We start from the raw sequence: 25,201 nt of genomic DNA, 5'->3' as shown, positions 1-25,201 counted from the left end.
TGCAAGAAGCAAGCACCGCTGTCTGTGAATTATTAATTCACGGAAGTTTCAATTGCAAGTATCTCCGAATTATTAATGAGCGTATGATATGGACCATCAGATCTAGATTGGACGGTCAATGTCATTGTCAGAGACTCACAAGTCTATGCTACTCGGCTCTCGGAGGCTTCTTAATTGGCACTTGACACGTGACAGCTCCTCCCTCCTGAGTTCTGGCCTACAAATAAGTCAAACTTTGACCGCTGTTCTCTACAATTATTCAAGTACATATATTCCATAAGGATTTCCTAGTTTTTCATGTCAATTGAAAGATAATTCTTTTTAAATATCACAGTTTTGAACTCGTTTTGGGTAGTTAATTAAATTAGTCATTAGGGAAAACACTGGAGATATATGGATAACTAAGAGCATCTATATATATCCTTCTTGAAACTTAACTGAGTTTTTAAATAATTATTAACTTAAGAGTTTTACTATTAGAGATGTAGATGCTTTTAAGTCGGTAAATCTAGAATATAAGACAGGCGAATGAAAAATAAGAGCCGATTAATTCAAAGTCTTCATTGGCAAGTATATATGGAACCGTTGAAATATTGACCTTCTCACCTCAGCCTCTCAACAGTCAACACAGTATAACAACTAACGAGCATTGTACAGTTAATCATTTGAGAGAACTCAATAGTTTCCTCGAAACAAAGGTCCTTTGTTTTTCCTTTTAAGAACTACCAGTGTCTCTTTTCGTTTTTATAAACTGGCAGAGGCTGCCAAAAGTACAGGTAACTAGGCATCTCTCTCTCTCTCGCTCGCTCGCTCGCTCGCTCGCTCGATCGATCGATCGCTCTTTCTGTGTCTAAGAAGATGGGGGAGAAAGGTCCTTTCCAATCCTTGACCTCTTTCATACTTGGGGCAGCCATGGCGGTTGCATGCATTGTTTTGTACATGTCAGCATACCCAAAAGGAGAGAGGTGGGATAGAGCTGATATACAATCCCTGAAGGTGATGAATGAAGAGCAGCTGGCTCTCGCTAAAGAGGTACAAAATTTTTCTTCTAAATTTTTTTTTCTTAATGTACAGTGGTTCTTATATAATTTTATTCAATTTACCAAAGGGATCTTATATAATTTTTTTTTTCTTAACTTTGGTAATGTATATATAGCATCTCTTTCCAAAGTTCATGGTAAAATTTGTGTAAAGTTTTATCATGTTATCTATTTTGATTTGTTTCATATTTCTTATTAATTACACCTGGGGTCAATTTGAAGGTATTCAACAAAAGGGTTGGTCATTTTTGTGTATTACCTAGTGACAACTGTTCTCTTTTAATTATATCATAATTGGGGCTTTTCTTTGTTTTTATTAAATGAAAAATTAAACAATTATAGGTAGTTTGAGTAGACACGGAACCTTTTGTTCCTGGAACGTAGCACGCTCATTTTGATTTGAACATAATTATCGTTCTGTAATTTGTACATAATTAATTATCATAATGGCAATCATATTTTTGTTAATATTGTAAGTTATATATAATTATCATTCTTTAATTTGTACATTATTTACACAATACAAAGATGTTTTGCATCTGCTGACAACGTAGCACGCTCATTTTGATTGGCTAGAGGGGCAAAATTAATTATATATTCTAGCCTCAGTTGGCCTTCGTCTCTTACCTAAATCACAACTCATGTTTGTCCAATTGAGTGGTTGGGTCAATCCTATGACAACTTCTAAATTAAAATTTCAGTATATTACGCAAATCATACCTAAAGAATCTTTATAATTTTTGTTCCTTAGGTTTTAAAATTATCAATTTGGTCCCAAAAGTATCATTCACTTACCATTTTGGTCCTTAAAGTTTGAAAGTATCCTTTTTATCCTTAAAAATTATAATTCATACTGAATTAGTCCTAAATTTAACATCCATTGAAATAAATAATATTTTCGTCTTTGCGTAGCGTCAATTTTTTAGCATTAAAACTAGTGCGGATGTAGCCCTCAGACAATACAAATAATATGAAAATAAATATAATTATTTATGGCATCATATATCAATTGAATTAATGTTTTGTGCCATCATAAATTAATTCAAATTATATTTACAAATATCTTACCATAAATATCATAATATATATCATTATGACATGGATGTAAATGTGGGGTCTTCAGTTAGTTTTTATTAACCGGTGATAATGGTAGAATTGATTTGTTATAGATAAAAATTTAAGGATAAAAAGGCAAACTAGTGATACTTTAAGAGATTAATAATGATATATTTGAAATTTAAGGATCAAAACACTTTTATAATTTTAACGACCAAAATGATAACAAGCATTGTAAGGATCATTTGTGTAATTTCCTTTTAAAAAATAAGCATCACAGTTACAGAGGTCGGCCTTTCTTTTCTTTTTCTTTTTTCCATTAATGAAGGGACAAAACTGAAATACCATTACTGGAAAATAATTCTCTGACATTTCTAAAGATTCTTTCCTTTTCTGTCTTTATCAGACATTTTTGGATCTTTTACCTGGCTATATCTTCTTCACTCTTGCTACTAATTATGCTTATAGGCCTAGTTGGATTCCAGCTTTTCCTTATCATGAAAAAGATTGGGGCCACTTAAAAAAAATAAGCCACCCCCATAAAATGCAAAAATCAATCACAGTGATTTTATATAAAGCATACAAGTACAAATAACTTAACAAACACATATGACACATGACAAAGCAATGAAACAACCTCCACCACTTTGACAAAGTGTTGCACATGATAATTGTATCGGTACATTGGCACACACACACACACACACAAACACACACCCCAAAACTACGGTTCTGATTTCTCCCCAGGTGAGATTCGAGCAGTGTTGTGAAAAACAGTCGGTGGCAGTGACCAAACCGCCATGAATAGACTTGGCGGAAGTGTATTTGCGGATTTTTCTTATTAATCGGCCGATTATTTCTGATTATTCTTGTCTATTCTCATTTTTTCCTTATTTATTCCCGTTTAATCGACCGTTTATTAAAGTTTAGTTTAGTTTTTTTTTTTTCTTTTTTTTTTTTTTGTGATTACAAGACCCATAGGTCTTTTAGTCGGTCATTTATTAGACCATGATCAGTTATATATTGGGCTGTTTAGTTAGACAAATCAGCCAATTTGTCCGATTAATCTGTTACGTGTTTTGTCTTGTCTTATCTGAACATTTTCTGAATGACAACTTCATGAAACATTATTAATTAATAAAGAAAATGAGTTAAAATAAGTTTATTTGATCAGTTTGATGAGTTAAATTAATCATTTTTAATAAATTATGAGTATATGCTCATAACTTTAATGAAAATGCAAAATTGTCTACATAATTCCGATTAATTGTTTGGCGGTATCTTGTTCGTCCGTTGAGTGCATACCGTTTTTTACAACATTGGATTTGAGTCTAGTACTAGGACCAACCAATTGTAATAAGACATGTACCAGTATAGGTTTTGGTTTCGTGGTACTGAATATCTCAACAACTGACAATAGGTACATACATCCACAATAGGATTTTATTTTATTTACTACTTATCATTACTAACATATATCACATACATGTGCAGAATAAAGCACAACAGGAATTATCTGTCATTCTGAAAAAAGCTGCAATGGACGATAACACTGTCATCATAACCTCTCTGAATGAGCCGTGGGCCCGTCCAGGTTCACTCCTCGACTTATTTCTCGAGAGCTTTCGCGAAGGAGAACAAATTAGTCATCTACTAAACCATCTAGTGATAGTTGCAATGGACCCGAAAGCATATCAAAGATGTAAGGAGGTGCATTTCTATTGCTACTTTCTCAAGACAAAGGGGGTGAATTACACAACCGAGAAATTCTTTATGACAAAAGATTACCTCGAGATGATGTGGGGCCGCAACGGTTTCCAGCTCAGCATTTTAGAGCTTGGATACAACTTTCTTTTCACGGTATGTATAGCATTGTTGGCTTGGCTTGGCTTGGCTTTGGTTTTGTCGAGTTCCCATATCAAATCTGAGTACCTGCATATACAAGCGATTAGGATCAATAGTACCAAAAGTTTAATTTTTCATCTTTTGTTTCCCTGGATATCCAGTCAGTGTTCAGTTGAGCTTCTATTTAGAATTTGTGGATCATGTTCCAGCAAAATACTCCTTACCTTAAACTTAGTATCATCATTTTACCCATAAGTCTAACTCCAAATCCAATTTATTTCTTGTGTAGGATGTGGATATAATGTGGTTTAGAAATCCTTTGCGCCACATTTCCATAACATCCCATATTGCAATCTCCAGTGACCATTTTATTGGAGACGAAGACGACTTGTCGAATTTTCCAAATGGCGGCTTTCTATATGCTCGGTCTTGCAATAAAACGATCCAATTTTACCGCAATTGGCACAATGCCAGAGACGAGTTCCCAGGAATGCACGAGCAGAATGTGTTCAATCAAATCAAGAAAAATTACACTGAGAAAATGGGAGTGAAGCTACAATTTTTGGACACAGCCTACTGTGGCGGGTTCTGCCAGCTCAGCCACGACTTCAACAAAATTTGCACGATGCACGCAAATTGCTGTGTCGGGTTGGGGAGCAAAATTGTTGATTTGAGAAATGTTTTGGAAAGTTGGAAGTATTATAGATCATTTTCTCTGGAGGAGAGGAAACAAAAGCAGTTCCACTGGAAAGTTCCTGGAATTTGCATTCATTAATATTTTGTTGTAATATATCCCAAATTTTTGCTAAGAGTACATATGCAAAAGCTGATATAATTAGCAAAAATTCAATTTTTTTTGGTATAGGTTATGTTGACTTGTGAAGTGGTTGAATTGGCAACTTAGTTAGCAGCATAACAGTGCTCTGCTGCTGTTCCTCCATTGTTTCTTATTTTATATCTTGGTTCCTTCTATTTATTGTATGTAAAAAACAAATAATATTACACTTATTTATTTTTGTCTAATTCGACTCAAATACAGGTTTAGATGCTAGCATTTTATTCCTTTATATATTAACCTCAGTCAAACGGAACTAGGAACAGATCGATGGACATCAGAGCAAATTTGGTCTGATATTAGGTTAGGTCGTCCGATCCGTATCAAAATTTGAGCGAACAATTTTAAAATTCGTGTGAATCAAGTGTGTGCATGAATCTTGATGTGAATCGAATGGTTCAAGTCGGATATCAAACAAGAATAATTTAAGTCATAACTTATTTTTAAATCACAACTAAACAAGAATAACTTACGCCATCTTAACTCAGAGTAAGAAACTTATTCCGTTTTAATTTTGACCCACAATCAAACAATAATTTTTGGTGTAAATTTATACTACAATTTTAACTTGTTTATAATGAGAATTGATCTTTAATTTAGTAACTAGAATCATATTTTGTATACGAAATACTGTAGGTTCTTACATATTATGTTCATAACAGCTCCTAATTATTTTATGGGCTATGATGGGATTTTGCTTATTATGTGTTACCCCAATAACTCGCCGAACCCCACCAAACAAAACAACAATTTGAGTTGATTGAAAAGAAAATAAGTGTGATAAATTTCAGGGCTGAGGAGATATATTTTTTCTCTTATCAGAGTAGAACTAGGGTTGAGGAGATATTTTCTCATTGAAGTCACAACTTCTATACTAGCCCAATTTGAATTTCGTTCTTTTATATTTAGAAATTAGATCAAAACTATTATTAGCCCAAATTGAAAATAAAACCACAGCCCATGAGCCCAATTCGTTACTTTCAAAACTTCATTTTCTGATTTATTCGAGGAGTGTTCTAATGTTTCATGTATTTCATATCTTATCTCTTTGTTTTCATAGTATAAATTGCTAATCTAAACCGTTTAACATGATATCCATACTAAAATGTCGTTGGGATGAAATTTTATAATTTTTGAAAACTTTTTACTATTTTTTATGATAGATAGAAAATCATTGTTTTTTTAACGGTCCAAAAATAATGATTTCGTACTTATCATAAAAATAGTAAAAACAATTCAAAAATTATAAAATTTCATCCCATTGCATGTTTTAGTATAAATATCATGTTGAGTGGTTCAGACCAACAGTTTGGACTTTAAAAACAAAGCTATAAAAATATGAAATATGATGAGATATAAAAAATATGAGGTATTGAAACCTTCTCTTATTCAAGACATGTCATGTCAAGTATACCGAATACATTTAAGCCTGAACATAATAACATCAATAGTAATTCTCAATTATGAAATCATATTAATTTAGAAGATAGTTGATGAACGGAGAGAGGATAAAATCATAGCACCTTATCCTAGCACGTTGCGTATAAATTAATGTGTTCAACGGTAGGGACATAATATTTTATTGTAAAGTTTGTATATTATTAACATTGAATTGAAATCTCCATTTTAAAATGAAGAAGTGTGGGCTTATTAAATTGTACTTCAATAAAAGAAACTTATTGGGGCCTAAAACTACGTGCATCTCAGGATTTTGTTAGAGATTCATGGTCTAGTTTTGACATTTTCATTTTGGTGTCAGAAAATAATAAATGGAAAGACAACTAGACAAGGTATCTTAAGTTTTTTTCTTTTAAAAAAAATATATAAATAATTTTAGCATTATTTAATTTTTTCCACGTCCATTTGATATTTTAACAGAAATATGCTTAAATAAAAAAAAAAAACTAAAATTGTAGACGTGTTCTCAATTATAAATATATTTTTTATATTTACTCAATTATCATTATTGAGCATGTATTATATCCGAGTTAATTTGAAATTTGGTTGGCCATTAATCATAAAATCATTGAAAATTTTAAATTACTTAATGGAAGGCTAAACTTGTTCTAAACTTGTACTTTTTTTTTTGGAGTAAAGCCAACTAAATATGTAATATCTATAAATGATTATTTTTTTTTTTTTTCTAGATTTCGAATGTGCGACCTTCTACATAGAAAACATTACTTTTGCTACTAGATCAAACTCTGATTCTCAAATTATACATATTTTGATATGCATGTTATTTAAGAAATGAAAAATGCATTTAGGATTGAAGGTTTTAATTTAAATAATATTTTTTTAAGATATTAAATAGATGTATATAAATATAATTGTCAATTCAAAAAGAAATATCAATGTTTAAATATTGTTAAATAAAAAATTACTGCATAGCTAGGATATATTGCCTCGAGATTGCTTCTGGCCACAGCTAGATCAGCTGTTGCTCTAATTGTACATCTACTTGTGGTGCACGATGTTAGTATTTCTGTTGGAGCATAGTGACAAATGAATTATTCAGGTTCGGTTCGGCGAGATTAAAAGTTCGTGATTCATGAATAATTTGGGTATAATGTGAGAATGATTCAGAATTATCCGAACCAAAAATCTCAGTCCTACAAGAGAGCAAAAAAAATAACAAAAAAAGAATGTTTTGAGAAAAATGGAGAAAAAATTTGCAAAAAATTCGTAAAATTAGCGAATTATTCAGGTTTAATTCGGTTAAAGTTTGGTCAACCAAATAATTTGACGTTCGGTTCGGCATCACCCAAAAACGAATCATTCGAATATAATTTGGATATATAATTTGCAAATCTTGTGACTGTGTTGTGTGTTGGAGTAGGGAGGATTTGTTGATAATTGGTAAGTGAGTCATAAATGAGCATAAGGTCGTACTGGTTAGGTAATTAGGATTTGTTAAGTACACAAGTATTTGTAGGTTAATAATTATCAGAACTAGCTTGGTTAGTAAATTCAATTTTAGGTGGATAGCTTTCTTTTGAGAGAACTTGCACGTGATATGTATTTCTCTTTCTAGTTAGAGCATCTACATCCCTAAAATTCAAATTTTTTTCTAAATAACTGTTAACTACTTTTTAGAAATTATGGTCTTTAAAATTTCTAACTCTCACATTCCTGAAACTCATTTTAGAGTTTCTATTAAGCCACGTCAGCAACAAATTAAAAAAGGAGAAACAATTTGAGCAAATCATTTGGCCAGCATAGAGTTTATAAACAGTTTCTTAATAATAAACTTTTCTGCATAGTTTCTAAATAAAAAAACTCTCCCACATCACTGAAACTGGATTAGAAACTGCCACGTCAGATTAGAAACTCTAATAGTTTCAGGGATGTAGATGCTCTTAGACTGATTGGTTGATTTAAAACGAAAAATTTAAATTGTTACAATAAATTATTATTTACGTACAAAATTTATAAATTTATTTAGTTTAAATTTAAAGGAGTTAAAAACGTTTATAAATTAAATTTAATATATTATTATTATTTATCCAGTTGACTTTATACTAAATCAATTTGAAATTTTATAAATTTTATATATAAATATATCATTCTAGTAAGTTTGGTTTCAACAATTTAAATTCGTCAATTAAAAGTCAATTCGATAAAATTTAGAATTAAACTTACTATGGACTTGTAAGCTCAAAAACACCCCAGTTCTAATCATTTTCTTGTATGTTGAATTGTTGATGAATGATGATCAATTTCTTTCTTAAAATAATATTTTGTATATCTTATATCATTAACAAATAAAGAATTAGTAATTTGTATCGTGGCATGACTAGTCACGCTTTAATTTAAATCATGTATCATATTATATTGCGATAAAATCAACTTTTCATGTGATGTGTCATGATCATAATTAAAATCACAAACAAAAAAAAATCACCGCAACATAGTCACATCGTGACTGATTACATTTGATTAAAAAACAATTTTTTGTCGAGTCTGAATTGTTGTTAGAAATATAAAATCACATAAATTTGACATTGTTTAATTCACGTATAGTCAGGTGTCGTATCATGATGTGTCATATTCTATGTCGTTTCGTGTTAGGCCACTATGTGTCGTAAATAAATTAAAACGTTTATTCACGTATAGTACGGAAATTGACGTGTTAGGCCACTATGTGATTTGTTTACAACCCTCTGATTAATTAGTGCATTAGTTAATGTGAATATTTACACTTTATAAGAGGCATAAAATACAAGGTAAAGGAAACATTGAGATTTGGGTAATTTGTCAAGATGACAGAAACTTTATTTTAGATTAAAAAAAAAAAATCATAAATACAGTGCTCAACACAGATAGTGACATTGGCGTATTTTTCATATATAGAGAACATATTCAAGTTTCACAAGACGTAACTATCACATATGAAATTTTCCTTAGTTCAATAATTTGTCTGTGATTGGGAGGTAAATTATCAGTCTAGGTTTGCGTTTTTTGTTGTTATCTTTCGATTTTTTAATTTTTTTTTAAATTTTTGGAGCTTAATTCGTAACAGAGAAGGTATTGAAAAGAAATTTATCATATTTGTTATATGATCCCTTCGTTGCGGGCAAGTGGCAATTAATGCGAGGAATAGTTAAAAAGTGAATAACCCAATTAATTATAACATATGAAATAAAAATATTTTTTTTTTTACTAGCTAGGTAAAGAAAATTACAATTGAATAATCGAGATTACTTCTACACGTAACCAAGCGGTTGACCAGACCAGAAGCTTGATTAACGCAAACATATATGTAATATATTGAACTTGGTAAGCAGAAACCATACCTAAATCAGTGAGTAGTTGAACTACCGAAGAGGTCAATATCATATTATCATAGCTTAAGTAAATGGAGGAAACATATTTCATACTTCTGACCATATATGCAACCAGCTTGTTGAACCTAGCTATATATTTCTTTTTAGAAAGACTTAATTTCTCACTCCTTTATATTCTCAATAATTCACATTCTCTCTCTTGGACAGACGTACACACACAAATACACTGGCATTTTGAATAGACCAAGATGAGTAGCGAGAGCATGAATAAGACAGCTAAAAGACCAATATTTCAGTATGTTATTGGTATAATTTTTCTTGCTTCTGTTCTCCTGTATCTGTTCACTGAACCAAACATTAGATCCAGAGACAGAGTTTCAATAAGGGATAGCCATGGTGCCGATGGGCCGACCCGGATGACTAATACCATGGCAAAACAACACACCAACAATTTGGTTCCTCTGCAACAAGTTCAAGTTAATACAACATTTAATTCTTTTGCTTTTTGTATGTTCCTTTTTTTCTTAGAACCAAACCTTATATATTTCTGATTATTTTGTATTTCATAAACTTACTCTAGGAAAATCAGAAAATGCTGTTTTGAGTGCGACCTGAATATTGGTTTTCTATATTCATTTTGGTACTTTTTTCTTTGGTTAACTAACCTGTTTAATCATGTACCGATGTATCAGTGATTTCTGATATTTCTTTAATTTCACTTACTAGGAGTCCCAAGATGATAATTTTGCTATGATGATACAAAAAGCAGCCACAGATGATAAGATGGTAATTTTAACCGAGGTTAACGAGGCATTTGCTGCTCCGAATTCGATGCTTGATCTTTTCCTGGAGAGTTTCCACAATGGAGATAACATCGCGCACCTTCTTGATCACCTAATTATCGTGGCAATGGATCAGAAGGCATTTGAGAAATGCAAATCGGTGCACCGTCACTGCTATTTGCACAAGCATCTCGGCAGTGACTTAAGCTCAGAGAAGGAGTACCTGAGCAAAGACTATCTAGACCTTGTCTGGAGCAAGGTCAGACTGTGGCAATTCATACTTGAGCAAGGATACAGTTTCCTTTTCACGGTATGAAGAAAACTTAATTTGAACTGAAATTAAGTCATAAGTTTGAAACAGAGAGGGGCAATTAGCATCAAAAGTTGAAAACATTTCAATTTCCACTTTAAAAATTATTTATTTTTGTTTCTCAGGATGCAGATGCAATGTGGTTTCGTAATCCGCTTCGGCACATCAGTATGTATGCTGATATGACATTGGCTACTGATGTGTTCTATGGAAACCCTGAGGATCACAATAACATGCCAAACACTGGTTTAGTGTTTGCGAAACCAACGAAAAAGAATATCGAGATGCTCAAGTACTGGCGTGAAGCTCGGAAAAGATTTCCTGCAACAAATGAACAGACTGTTTATGACAAGATCAAGCACGAACTGGTATCCAAGTTTGATTTGAAGGTACAGTATGTGAGTACCGCGTATTGGGGCAATTTTTGTCAGCCCCAAAAGGATTTTAATAAGCTTTCGACTTTTCACGCCTGCTGTCGATCCGGACTTGCGATCAAGCTTGATCATATTAGAAGTGTAATTGAGGAGTGGAAAATTTTCAAAACAATGTATCTTAAGAACTAAAATTTTCTAGTTTGTAGAAAGCATTTTCTTTGTAAATTTAAGCTATGTTATGTATGCCCTGCTATTTTTTTTTAATCTTCTAATTTGAGATCATCTTCTTCAGTTATTTCTTTTATCAACTACTTTAAACAATTTATATGTCCTAGTTTCAAATAATCCATCAATGTTTGTGACAATATAGTACAGGAAAACATTTAGAGCTATTGAATTTATTTCTATGCAAACCTCATTTGAATTTAGAAAAAAAAATTAAAATTGACAGTTATTCTTCAAACATTGTCATATATTTGATGAGATAGCTTATTTGTACTTATTTTATAAACTACATTTTTTTTTTGCAATTAAACATAGTGATTAATTTTGAATGTCCTGTCACTGTACACTTGCTCTGATCTCAGCCTTTCATTTCTTGTCTGTGCCCTCCAAAATGACGCTTGTCTGATTTTGGGCCTGATGAAACAAAGAATAAGGGAAAGAAGCAAATAGAAAGAGAGAATAATTAGAAGGAACGACATCTTTTCTTTCTGTGAAAATGGATTCTCTTCTCTGAGGAAACTTGGAGTCGGCATCGGTGGAACTTGTAAAATCGAGTCATCTGGCCACACTTAGCGGATTACTGTTGATTTCAGAATCGAGTATTCTAGTTGAATTAGAAAGGAAGTACTTGGGCACAAATTCATTGCAGTGTAGCGGTAAGGCCTTTATCTCATATTCCACATGACTCGGGTTCAAACCTCAATGGCAACAAAAAAAAAAAATTTCACGGTTCATCATCAAGATTTATCATAGCCACTGGGGTTTGAACCCGTGTCATGTGGAATAGGAGAAATGTCTTACCACTACACTACAATGAATTTGATGTTATTGTGTTGATTCTAATATATTATATATACTACAAAACAATGTAATTTCCGATACTGGTTTCTATATATCATATGTACTATTTTTTTTGATGAAATTTATACAATTTTTTGTATAAATGTTTTTTGTATTAATTTTTTTTTATATAATTTTTCGTTAAAAATTATGCATTATTTGTATAATTTTTAGTGGGAGTTTTGCACAGTGAAATAATTAATAATAATAAAATTTATAGAATTAAAAGATGACTGTGAAACTTAATGATATTTCGATTTTAATCTATAGGTACTATTATTATTAAATTATTTCATAGTTGTTGCAAAACTGGAAGTGTTATGCTAGGTATTAAATAATTTATATTAAGCTATCAGAATTGTGATATGTCCTATCTTAGTTTAATTGTAATTTCTTAGCGAAATGACATCTGCATCTAGGAATATTGTGGCATAACTTAATAAGGGTGAAAAACTGAATGACGAGAATTATTAAATATGAGCCATGAAAATCCAGTATGTCTAGGAAGAACAAGAGATTCTTACGGTCCTCGATCATATTCTAATAGCACCAGAAAAAAGGTACAACTGAAAAACACATTAGTGACAGTGCTGCATTTGAGTCCTGGAAAAAGAAGAACTCCATTGCTCACATTACATTGCTTAGCAGTATGAAAAATGATGTGATGTGTGAGTTTAGGCAATATGAGCTTGCCAAAGAGATGTGAATTGCTTTGAAGCAGAAGTTCGGTGGAACTTCTGTTCGAAAATTGAGACAACTAACCATTAAGTTTGACACTTACAAGAAGCGTCCTAATCATAGCATGCCACCCTTCCAAAATCATTTTGGGAACACGCACTAGATACTACCGCACTAACGATAAATATGGTTCCATACAAGTCAGTTGAAAAGACTCCATACGAGTTATGGTTTGGGAAATCCCAAATATGTCTTATCTTAAAAATGGGGCTGCGAAGTATTTGTCAAACGCCTGACGTCTGACAAACTTGGTCCCAAATCTGACAAGTATTTTTTCCGTAGAATATTCTAAGAAAACGAAAGGATATTACTTCTATTACCAGTCCGAGAACAAATTAGTTGTTGCTCATCATGGTATACTTTTGGATAACAAGTTTCTTGCAAAAGGAAGTAGTGGGAGTAATGTAATACTTGAAGAAATTCAAGATACATCACACAATATAATATCTGAAACAGATCAGATAATCCCACCACTTGATACTTCGGCTGATGAGCATCTGGAAGAACCAAATCCAGTACTTCGACTTGACTAGGACTTGATTAATATTCTAATTAATAAAAGTTCATAATAATTTTGATTAAGTTGGCCTATACGTTGAAAAAAAAAATATTGATATTTGATTCAGTATCGGGGCGTTACATAAGAGTAATAATATGTCAAGTAACGTACATATTTATAGTTTAATTTTAAATTTTGTCTTTATTTAAATTGATTTAAAAAAACATTATCTAGATTGTCAAAATAATCATTGACAAGGGATCCTCTTAAAATAGTAAAAATACTAATATCATATGGGATAAAATTTAATGTGTATGGAGATTTGGAGTAGTAAAAAAATATTTAAACCCGTTTGATTTTACGCAAATTCATTTACACTTTTACCAACATGGGTAATTTATATAGATGCCTTTTGTAAAATTTTGTGGTCAAATTTAGTTTGTAATTTTCAATTTTATTTTTGTAATAACTGCACTTTCATGCTAGCAGAAGCCTGTATATATTATGGGGTCCAATTATTAAATGGAGACGGTAACACAAAATTAATCAGTAGATAAAAGTGAAAACATATCCTGTCAAACTGTAACTGCAATGAATTTGTTTTCCAGTAGGAATACAAATGTAAATAATTCCAATATTTAAAGAGCATAAATAAAAATATTTTTTCCAAATAAACTATATACCACTTTTTTTTTTCTTATACTTGCTGAGTCAGAAGTCTCTGAATACGGAAGTTGATTTTCTTTTTTAAAAATAAATTAAGTCTTGCAACTTTGAATATTTATAAAAAAATTCCAATCAAAGTTTGAATTTATGACTTAAAAAGACCAGCATCAAAGTCAGGAGGGTTTTCTGATCTAATCTATCTCGAATTCTCGATACATATAATTAATTTTTATTTGGTAGATAAATAATCCGAATTTATTTTTAACAAAAAATTAAAAATAGAAAATCATGAGAGTGGCCACAAAAGAGCAAAAATCACAAGAGTTAGAGAAACAGAAAAAAATGGCATCCCACGACCGAAAAATTTGTAGTTAGCACCCAATAATTCGAAATTAAACAAATATACACCACCCAAAACTCAAAATTTTAGTTTTTATCACCCACGCGCCCTTAGTCCACGCATCAAATTTTTTGGTGCGTGGACTCAGGAAGCGCACTTTTTTTTTGGTGTGCACCCTCAGAAAGCGCACCAAATTTATTTATTATTATTTTTTAGTTTTGTTCTGAATTGTTTGAAATTTTTAGACTATTTTTTTTTTTATGTTCTGTGTATAATTTGTAGTATAAAACATTCATCGAATTGGGGTTGCGCGTATAATTTGTAGTAATTTGCGAACCAACTTACTTAGTACAAAACACTACTTAGATTGTACATATAATTTGTAGTAATTTTTAGTTCAAATTTAGTCCAAAATTTTATTTGTTAAACAAGTGCATTTTATTTTCTAAAATATTTGGATTAAATATCACAAAAAAAAAATAGAACTAGAAAAAAATTTAGTCCAAATATTTCAAACAATTCTTTTTGACTAAAGGTGAAGGTCAAGCCACCCAACTATTTAATATCATTGTTATTACAACAAAAAATTTCTTCTATCTGGATTTCGAATTCATAATCTCTCACATAAAGATGATGTGCTTTTGCCACTGTACCAAAAAACTTGTTCTTTAATTTGAATTAATTGAGATACTAACTAAAAAAATTTGAGATTGCACGGACATCAAATAATATGGCATCAGCTTGACATCAAACAATTTGACCAATATTACGAAGGCAGTGAATGAACATCAGACCGAATTGAGACCAAATCCGATTCAATATCCAGTCTTAATTATTTCGTGGAGCAAATAATTTTCTGATTTTTGTGATCTCACTCTATCTCTCTTCCTCCCCTTCGTTCCACCCGTCTGAAGCGTAGTGTAACCGACAAAATCCGAATTGCTAGTAGAGGGCCTAACGAGTCAATTTGTATCTGGTCATCTATTACTTTACTGACAAGAGGCCGCAGAGGGAATTCGGATTCCATAAATTAACCCAATTTTTTAGTTTTGATTCAGATCGTCTGAGCTGCTCTAACACAATATTAAAGGGCTGCGTGCGTTCCACTTCCACCACGGACCAGATTGATTCGAATTTTTATAATTTCATGAATTCTAGCTTCTCTCAGTTAGCTAGGTCATTTCTTATTTGTTGAATGATACATGTTAAATCCAGTAATTTTCCAACAATTGAATTTGAACCAGTAACTACACAAACTGTCTTTTCATCAATGTAAACTAAAAAAAATGAATTTGTAATTTATTTAAGATTTTTAACGTAATTAATAAAGTGAATCATTGCTTTTACTAATATGGAATTTTTCAATGCAGCTATACAAATAGGCCAGGTTTATTTTAATATTTGAACCATTGTGTTTTGTGATCCAATTGGTTCATGTTACTAGTGTATAAATACAGGGTTGTAAATAGCCGCTATAGTATTTTCAGGCCATAAAAACTATGACATTATTAGCGCTATAGCAGCGCAATACAGGTATAGTGTTATTTTTTAAGCCGTTCCGCTATGATGCGATAAACCCTATCTAAACTATTGCATAAATATGATAATATTGCATCTAGTGGAAACAGAGAAAATCTAGATGACTAATAGAAAATTTGTTCAGGGCCAAATTAATATACTTTCCACAAAAAAAATAACAAGTTTGGGTTTGAGCAGGACAAGAATCTGTCTAAATTTCAAGAAGATACCTATAATTTTCATTATAATGCCCTAATTAATAAAAAAAAATGTATAACAAATCACAATAAATAATACATGTATATATTGACTAGAAGATGAAGAAGTATGCTTCGGCATGGAGCTAGCGCAAACCGTTTTCTTCTCCATTATTTCCCCGTTGGATGAAGACATATACCATGATCTCTAAATTGAGATTTCTCCTTTTCCTTCACCCAAGATGGAATCGACTTGTATTTCTTCCAATCCTCCAAGATAGCCCTTAGATCCTGTAGCTTTGCCGGGATGCCGACACAACAGTTGGCATGCACTGTACAAACTTTACTGATATCCTTGCTCATCTCACAAAACCCGGCGCAGTACATTGAGTTCAAGAACTGCATCCGCACTTGGAATCTCTTGACGAATTCCACCTTTATTTGGTTTAGAGTGTACTGCTCGTGCTGGTCTGGAAAATTGACCCTTTGCGCGTGCCATGCTTTGAAGAACTCGATGGTCTTGTTGCTCGATTTCACGTACATGAACCCACCGTTGGGTGTGGATAATTCTACGCTATCCTCATTGCCATAGAAGAAATCGCTTGCGAAAGCAAAGTGTGATGTTATGGCGATGTGTCTCAACGGATTTCTTAGCCACAAAATATCCATGTCCTGCAACAATTATCAGAAAATGTTATCGGTCTAATTATATTGACAGGTCAAACTTAATATATATATGCATTGGATCAGTGTGAGATTGTTCATATAGAATGTTTGATGAATGAAGAGAACATAGATATGACGACCACATTGTAGTGTGATTATTCTAAAGATCCTAATTAAATTTACTTTTTTTTTTTTTCTTTTTGCGAAAATAAACTGGTACCGTGAACAGAAAGTTGTAACCCAGCTCGAGAATTCTCCTCTGAAACTTGTTCCTGGCCCACATCATGTCAAGGTAGTCTTGGCTCATATATGATTTTTCGCTAGCGAAGTCCTTTTCTTCCAACTTCAGAAAGTAACAGTACTTGTGCACCGAATTGCACTTTTCATAAGCTTTTTGATCCATCGTTACAATGACGAGGTGGTCCAGGAGATGCTCTATGCCTTCACCGGCATGAAAACCCTCAAGAAAGAGGTCTAACAAAGAGTTTGGTGACATCCATGCTTCATTGGCTTGTGTCAGTATCACCGTGTTGTCTTCCATCGCCGCACTTTTCAGAACTTCAGCTAGTGGATCCGGATCTGGTTTTTTCACCTGTTTGGAATGTACTTTGTTAAACATCGGTTGACTTGACAATTTTTTTAAGAAAAAATTGGCAAAAGAGGAATGAATACCTACAAACTACTAGGAAATAAAACAGAGACGCTTAGCATTATCAAGGGAAAATAATACAATGTCTAAGCAGTAAATTTAAACTACAAATTGCTTGGTACATTTGAAAGACAAATCTATCAGATATTGTAGTTAAAATTTCACTTATTCCCTTTTGATAAAATACTTCTTTTAGATAGACAAAACTTAAAAATATATATATATATATATATATATATAGAGTGGCTAATATCAAAACGTTTGCACCAACCCTCCCGTGCAACCGAGTCAGTTTCCGATTTTTAAAGTCCAAATGATAAATCTAAACCGTTAGATGTGTTCTACATATTAAAATCTGCTTGGAGACCAAATTTTACATTTTTTGGATTTTTTTACTATTTATTAAGCCACTTTGAAAATCGCTGATCCAACGGTGGCTTCTGATTTTACTGTTCCAAACAGCCAACGTTGGATCAGCGATTTTCAAAGTGGCTTAATAAATAGTAAAAAAATTCCAAAAAATATAAAATTTTGTCTCCAAGCAGATTTTAATATGTAGAACACATCTAACGGTTTAGATTTATCATTTGGACTTTAAAAATCGGAAACTGACTCGGTTGCACGGAAGGGTTGGTGCAAACGTTTTAATATTAGCCACACTCTCTCTCTATATATATATATATCAATTGCAAAAATTGAGGGGCAAATTAATTACCAACCTGAATATCGTCTCGGATAACCATTGTATCAGATGTGCTTATCACGGGTACCACCTCCGGCGACCTATCATCGCCAAACTTTGTGTAATGGATGGAGAGGATGAGTAGAGCAGCAACAAAGCCTCCGACACAGAACAGCGGCAACTGGACTTGAATGCCATTTTTCATTTTGATCTCTATCGATCTCGGGATCTCTCTCTATCGATCTCTAGCTCCCTCAATGTCTAGTCGTCTCTGCCAAGAGAATTGAGGTTTTCAACTTGAAAGAGACATTAATTCCTAGCTATATCTTCGTAATTGAGAAGTAGTGGTCAGTTACATGGTCGGTTAAAGAACATGCATGTATTAATTTGTTTATCATTAGTCAAACTTTCTTTTTCTTTTTTTATTGAGAAGAATATTTATGTATGATCAAAGAACATGCATGTTAATCATTGACCCTGAGTGTTTAGTTTAGAGAGTACGTCCGTGTCCCCTCAGGTACCTGAGGTACAATCTAATAAAACAGACGGTCCAGATTAATCTCAGATGGGTCAAATTCGATCTGGTGCCTACTAAAACTATAGGGGTCTGCTTTGAGATTTGTGCCAGGTAAAAAGAACGGTCCATTTTTGACACTTGCACCTCAGGTACCTGGAAATGATATCTTCTGCGGAGTTTTTCCGTGCGGAGCTTTTAATCTGGTCCATATTTTGAGTTTTTTTAAAATTCATGCAAGATTTGATCTGGTCTATCCGATTCAAAACGAATGAACCAGATTAAAAGCTCATCACGGAAAAACTCCGCAGAGGATACACTTCCCAGGTACCTGGGGTGATACGGATTCGTGTTTAGAAACAGGCCAGAGGTGTACACAAGTTTATCAACACAAATGATAAATGGTAACGTGTGTGATGACTATCTGTTATGATAAATGACACGTTTGGTTATAGTATGACACAACACGTGATTAGTCATGACACATTACAAATTTGCATTCCAACAGTGTCCCAATGAATTTGTAGGCTCTGCATTAGACCTTTTTTTTTTTTTTTTATCCTTTTTCCTGTCGAATTGAAACAAAAAAAATTTCATAATCACGAATGAAGAAATTTAAATCAATGTGTTAGGAAAAGGTAGTCCTCTAAAAAATCCAAATGGATTAATTCGTGTTGTCTTAATCAAGAGATATTATTAAGCTTATGTAAGAATTGCTTTCTTTTAATTAACTTGTTCATTATATATTTATATGGGTCCGGTACACTCCCAAATTTAAAAAATTGACAGAATATATATTTACCAATCTATATTGTTTAAAATTTTATAGAAAATATATACTATCAACAAACACAAAAGGTTTGCCAATTTGTAGTGTACGAGAATCATAACCCATATGACAAATCACATCTATTCATTTAATCGATCTAGGTACAAAAAAGCTTAATTAGTACTACTATTAATTGCTCACTAAGAAAATCACATAATTAATTAGCTTTGAAGCCCATGCTCATGCTATAACAAGAATGAGACACTTTTTGCGAGGATAAAAAGTGACTTTTCGCGACAGAGTACTGTCATTGTTCTACTTTTTCTATTTGCGACAATACTTTTTGCAACAGATTACTGTCATAAATGCGTTTTTTCCCTCGCGAAAAATGTCTACTCTGTTGTTGTATATCATGTCTTAATTTTGTCCGTCTAATATTATTTTTTTCTTTTCATTTATCATGATTATCGAATGTTTGTTACTTGTCGTTTAAAAAATATATATGTAATATGTCTAAGAAATAATAATAAAATTATATATAAATACTCTTATGTAGAACTTTTTGCGTGAATTATCGTATTATTATTTATTGTGTAGGACTATCATATTTAAGAAGATTTTTATTTTTGTTTAAAATTTGTATACGTATAATTTGTAAACAAATTATATTTCTTTAAAGAATAAACATTTAAATCGGTATATATATATATATATTTTTTTTATAAAAATCTAAGTATAAATTTGAGAGGTTCATCTGTTTTTTTAACCTCAAAAGAAAAAAAAAAGATTAGAAAATTCTAATTAATAAAATAATATTAGAAAAACCTAAGTATAAGAACGTGGTCACAACTCTATATATATAATGAGGAGGGTTCAAATGCCTCCATTTTTTGTGCCTCCATCATGCCTCCACTTTTAAAAACTTAAATAACACAATTTAAATTATAAATGTCAAAATAAGACCGTTAGATGTGATCTATGTTATTTTCTCTATATTCTTATAAAATATTATCACATTTCAATTTTGTTTTTATGTGAATTAATAAGTTGAAAAATCAACGTCTAGAAATTATCCACTTTAGTACATTTTTTACAATCTCTTGATGACAACCAAAACAAAGTTGAAATGTTGTAATATTTTACATGTGCATAGATAAAATGATGTATATCATATCCAACGGTTTTATTTTGTCTTTTAAATTTCAGATTTTTAGTTATTAAAGTTTTTAAAAGTGGAGGCATGATGGAGACACCAAAAATGGAGGCATTTGAACCCTCCTCATATATAATATATAGAAACGACCCCGCTTACTCTAATCGGTGCATGCTTTGTGACCTGCACGGCTGCACGATATCAAATGATCTATTTATCTTGCATGATTTTATTAATTTTAAAGTGGATTTAATTAGTTGCTTCTTTGTATTCCGAAATTTGCAATAGCCTTTCAATTAAGTTGCAAGAATTTTATTAATATTCAAAAATATAAAATTTAATAGTATGAACCTAAATTCGGAAAAATTCAAAATATGTCCAATTCGAATAATAATTCTTCGGATCCAGCCCTTTTTTCTATAGAATTATTCTTTGGATAGAGGTGCCTCAGTTAACGCGAATCCGTGAAATAATTCTCCGTATTTGTTTTTTTCAAGGTTCTAAATAGCGTTTATCGCGTCATAGCGGGAAGCCGAAAAAAAAAGCTATAGCGAATAGCGTCGCTATAGCGAAAGCTATGCCACATAGCGTTTTTTTATTTTTATAAAAATTATATCATATATTTGTACTAAATATCAACATTATATAAGTCTCATAGAATAATAAATAACATCAAATTGATTAAAAAATTATAGTATTCATATTAAACCAATACAAAGTCCAAATTGCGACTCAAAATATCCATAGTATTACTAATATCATAAATTATCGATCTTTTTCTATTCAAAATATATTTAGCATCATGACATAATCTATCTTTTTTCTATTTAAATTTCAAAATAACCTAGACATCATGGCATAATTAATTATCTTAATCTATTCAAAATATTCAAACTACCATATAGTAAGTATCATTTTGTTACTTCAAGAAATATCTTAATATATTTAATTTGAGCCTTTATTTAAAGCCCATATAAATTAAAAAAAAAAAAAAACAGCTCATGTTGCATAGCGCGCTGTAGCTTCCTTATTTGATCTCATTTAATAATTAATAATTTTTTATTAAAATAATAATTAATAATTTAATATAAAGCTTAGTATGTCAATTATAAAAAAAAAATCACGGTTAAAATCCAATCTGAGCCTTTATTTAAAGCCCATATAAATTGAAAAGAAAAAAAAAACAGCATGTTGCATAGCGGGCGCTATTTGCGCTACACGCTATGCGCTATAGCGGACCGCTATTACCGCTATAGCGTCTGTAGCTCAAATAGCGTGTTTTAATTGTATAGCTTAGCGTTTTGGGTCCAAAAACGCTATAGCGCCGCTATAGCGGCGCTATTTAGAACACTGGTTTTTTTTCATTAAATAGAGAATGTTATGATTTATTATTTTTTTTATTTTGAAATATTAGAAATATTTTTATATTTCTTTAAAAATAGATGGAATACTATATAATTGAATTTATTAGAAAGACTACGACAAATAACTCGAATCAATATTTTTCAGGTCGGATTTTTTGCGATTGTAAGAAAAATTAAAATATTTTAGATCTGAGCTAGTTATTGATTCTAGTTCAAAACTCACTTTAAGTAAATAAAGAAAATATCGTGGTCCTTCTTGTCATTCAAATTGTAAGATACTTTATCTATTTTGAAAAAAAATGATCTCACAAAATATCAGACGAAATATTTTGATATCATTTTTTTTTCAAAATAGATGTAGTCATTTAGAATTTAAATGTACTAGAAAGACTACAATAATTTCTTTATTTACTTAGAACCGACTTTTGAACTGGCTTCAATAATTCAGATCGAAAATATTTTTTTTAGTAGCACACAAAGAAATATTTTAATTTTTTTCTTACAACCGCAAAAAATTCGGCTTGAAAAATGTTAACCCGGATTATTTGTTACAGTGTTTTTAATAAATTAAATTATATAGTATTTTATCTATTTTCAAAGAAATATAAACAATATTCTAATATTTTAATACAAAAAAAACAAATAGGAGAATTATTTTCTGGAAATCCAAATTCAGAGAATAATTCTCGAGAAAGAGATCTTTGGATCTGAAAAGTTATTTTTCGAAAAGAGACAATGGATCCAAAAAATAATTTTCCAAATTTGGCAGAATTGAATTCAAAGAAATATAAAAGACTGCCAAATATATTTTTTTCAGAGAAATAATATTTTTTTCCGAATTTGGAAGAATTGAATTCCATGCCTGTAGCGGTAATCCTATTTTTTTTTTACTGGTACATAATTTTCTTTATGTTGCTTCATGGGAAACAAGAGAGAAAAAAAAATATCATCAAAATAATTTGTATTATTTGTTGTCATATTATGACACATTTTATTGACATATTGTATTTCCTGTTATTGTTATAAGAGTTGTTCTGCTTTCTCTAGAATTTATATACATTTATGTAACTATAATAAATAATAGAATCATTATTACTTAATGAGAAATTAAATGAAAAATAACATTCCTTATACAATATAATAAATGAAAAGAAATGAAGGCATAACTAATCAATTATCAATTAATCTAAGTTTTTTAAATAACATTTTAAAAATAAAAAAAATCTGCACCAAAAGAAGTCAACCTAAATAAATTTGTGGCGAGTACGTATTTAAATAAATTAAAAAATTTACACGTAAAAAATATTTAAAAGATGCATAGAATAAAAAAAAGAAGCAAACTATTTGATCAAATTAGTGATATTCAATTCAAAATTTTATCTTTTAATCACAGCTGTTGGTGAATAAGATCTAATATTTACGTGCTTACAATATAAGAATAAAGATGTACTGATATGATATGTGTCTAGTGTATACATACGATTGTATGTTCGGTGCCTTTGGGTGACACAGGAATAGCGCTAACCCGGGAATAACTGTTATTCCTAGCGAGCTATTCTTAACACAACACGTTTGGGTGAAAAAAAATGTTATTCTCAATAAAGGAATAGCTCGGGTTAGCTGCTATTCTGTTATTCCTTAGAAATGTCAGGTTAGCTGCTATTCCGAACTCAAGAATAACTACTATTACGAGCTATTCTTTGTTTCATCCAAACACACCAAAGTTTTAACATCTACGAATAGAGGTGGTCAAAATGGTTCAGTCTATTTGGTTTTCACCGAATCAAATTTATTTTGGATTAAATCGGTTGGGTTGTTCCATTGATTTGATTTAAGGGTTATTTTATTTACGGTTCGATTTAGACAATTAAAAATCAACTAAACTAAACAATAAACGAAATGAACCGAAATATTACTATAATATATATTAGTATAATAACATCATACATATAAATACACAAATTATTAAGTTAGTACTTGTATTGTTAGTTATAATATAAAATGTCATTGTAACGCGCAAAAACCCCTTGGAGATATCGGAGCCATATCTGATCTTCCGAGAGATTACCGTTTTGAGAGTCGTAGCACCGGCCGGCCGCTGTTCTGCCCCGCCCACTCCACTCCCTCGTCTGCTCGGTCCATCTTGCTTCGTCTCATTGAGCGGATGACTCAGTTTAAGAGTTCGTCTCTCGTCGTCTTGCTCATTTGTCTCGACGTTTTGGATTCGGCTGAGGGTATTGTGAATTCATCTCACTCTACTACTATATATATATGAATAAGATATGCACTTTTATGGTTGATCCCGATGACGAGAATGCAAAGAGTTGTCTCTTTTCTCTTCTCTTCCTTCTTCTTTTCCTTCTTCTATCTTCTCTGTGAGGGGTGACTGTCTTGGTCCGGTTGATTTAGTTGCCGGTCCGGTTTGATTCAGTGCCTTCTCAGCTTAGTGGTGACTGTCCCGGTTCAGTTTGATTCAGTGCCATCTTCTTCCTCCTCTTTGAGTGGTGACTGTCCCGGTCGGTTTGATTCAGTGCCTCTCGGTTGTGCATTCCTCTGGACAGGGTCGATTTTGGAAAGAAGAAAATGTTTCGTCCAAGGAAGGATGCGATGCGGCATGGTCCGCCAATCATGCAACTCAAAAAAATTACTGTTGTGTCTATATTCCCAAAGAAGAAAATCGAAAGGCCCACCTATTTGCTAATTGGGCGCGAATAGACTAATTCGCATTCTCTGGCTTCACATATTTGTTATTTCAAGACATAACAAATTAGATGATTTTACAAGTAGCTCAATGTATAGGTTTTATTTTAAACAAATAAAATCTATGTAATAGCTACATTGTAAATCGTTGGATCAATGCAATTGCCTACAGGCTTTCAACCAAAAAAAAAATGTCACTGTAACACCCGCTGATTTTTTATATTATATATAATTAATATACAACCTTAATGAAAAAATAAATAAGTCAACGTGGCAAAATAGCCACGCGGCCTCCGTGCTTCCCCTTGATTCTTTTTGCGTGACATGCCCCATCCCGTAGAATTCGTATCCTCTGCATTCAAAATCTTTTAAGTTAATGCATTTAGACCATCTGATCTGTTTTAAGATTTGTGCTGATTAGATTGCACTAATATTAAAGTTGATTGATTAACTCAAAAGATTCGCTTTTGAGTTAACGCAGAGGATACGCATTCCCATGATCCCATCCCGTATACCCTTGTGAAAGGATCCGTATCCTCCCAGGCACCTGACTGAGTAAAATAAGTTCTAACTAAATCTCAGCCGAACAATTGAAATTCAGTGTATATGGAGGTCTGTTTTGAGATTCGTGCCAACTTAAAACAGTCGACTC

General features: G+C 31.8%; 3 protein-coding genes across 4 annotated transcripts; 2 read left to right on the top strand and 1 right to left on the bottom strand.

The window, feature by feature from the left end:
• The first annotated feature begins 669 nt into the window (after positions 1-669).
• On the top strand, positions 670-4,995 carry LOC144569593 (uncharacterized protein At4g15970-like). The gene is made up of 3 exons (XM_078320034.1): positions 670-1,032; positions 3,591-3,956; positions 4,231-4,995. Exons 1-3 carry the CDS (start codon positions 859-861, stop codon positions 4,714-4,716), a joined length of 1,026 nt encoding a protein of 341 aa, XP_078176160.1. The 5' UTR covers positions 670-858; the 3' UTR covers positions 4,717-4,995.
• A 4,713-nt stretch (positions 4,996-9,708) lies between these two features.
• LOC144569431 (uncharacterized protein At4g15970-like) lies at positions 9,709-11,330 on the top strand. Of its 2 annotated transcripts, none has more exons than XM_078319779.1 (3): positions 9,709-10,033; positions 10,290-10,655; positions 10,781-11,330. In XM_078319779.1, the coding sequence occupies exons 1-3, from the start codon at positions 9,812-9,814 to the stop codon at positions 11,216-11,218; spliced, it is 1,026 nt and encodes a 341-aa protein (XP_078175905.1). In that variant the 5' UTR covers positions 9,709-9,811; the 3' UTR covers positions 11,219-11,330. The 2 variants fall into 2 exon arrangements, with proteins under 2 accessions (XP_078175905.1, XP_078175904.1); XM_078319778.1 differs by having other exon boundaries at positions 9,709-10,039.
• A 4,723-nt stretch (positions 11,331-16,053) lies between these two features.
• Positions 16,054-18,333, bottom strand: LOC144569575 (uncharacterized protein At4g15970-like). The gene is made up of 3 exons (XM_078320016.1): positions 18,087-18,333; positions 16,939-17,310; positions 16,054-16,724 (listed from the first exon to the last, which is right to left on the bottom strand). The coding sequence occupies exons 1-3, from the start codon at positions 18,252-18,254 to the stop codon at positions 16,224-16,226; spliced, it is 1,041 nt and encodes a 346-aa protein (XP_078176142.1). The 5' UTR covers positions 18,255-18,333; the 3' UTR covers positions 16,054-16,223.
• Positions 18,334-25,201: the final 6,868 nt, after the last annotated feature.

Source organism: Carex rostrata, chromosome 18 (genome assembly GCF_964058835.1).
Source record: "Carex rostrata chromosome 18, lpCarRost1.2, whole genome shotgun sequence".
Lineage (NCBI taxonomy): Eukaryota > Viridiplantae > Streptophyta > Magnoliopsida > Poales > Cyperaceae > Carex > Carex rostrata.
Note: the sequence above shows the minus strand (reverse complement) of the source record. Positions and strands in the feature narration are given on the sequence as shown.

Coding starts and splice junctions, on each gene's coding strand:
- LOC144569593 (XM_078320034.1), top strand. CDS start 859: ATGGGGGAGAAAGGTCCTTTCCAATCCTTGACCTCTTTCATACTTGGG. Junction 1,033..3,590: donor AGCTGGCTCTCGCTAAAGAG/GTACAAAATTTT, acceptor ATACATGTGCAG/AATAAAGCACAACAGGAATT. Junction 3,957..4,230: donor GATACAACTTTCTTTTCACG/GTATGTATAGCA, acceptor TTTCTTGTGTAG/GATGTGGATATAATGTGGTT.
- LOC144569431 (XM_078319778.1), top strand. CDS start 9,812: ATGAGTAGCGAGAGCATGAATAAGACAGCTAAAAGACCAATATTTCAG. Junction 10,040..10,289: donor TTCCTCTGCAACAAGTTCAA/GTTAATACAACA, acceptor TTCACTTACTAG/GAGTCCCAAGATGATAATTT. Junction 10,656..10,780: donor GATACAGTTTCCTTTTCACG/GTATGAAGAAAA, acceptor TTTGTTTCTCAG/GATGCAGATGCAATGTGGTT.
- LOC144569575 (XM_078320016.1), bottom strand. CDS start 18,254: ATGAAAAATGGCATTCAAGTCCAGTTGCCGCTGTTCTGTGTCGGAGGC. Junction 17,311..18,086: donor TTATCCGAGACGATATTCAG/GTTGGTAATTAA, acceptor CATTCCAAACAG/GTGAAAAAACCAGATCCGGA. Junction 16,725..16,938: donor GTTACAACTTTCTGTTCACG/GTACCAGTTTAT, acceptor TAATTGTTGCAG/GACATGGATATTTTGTGGCT.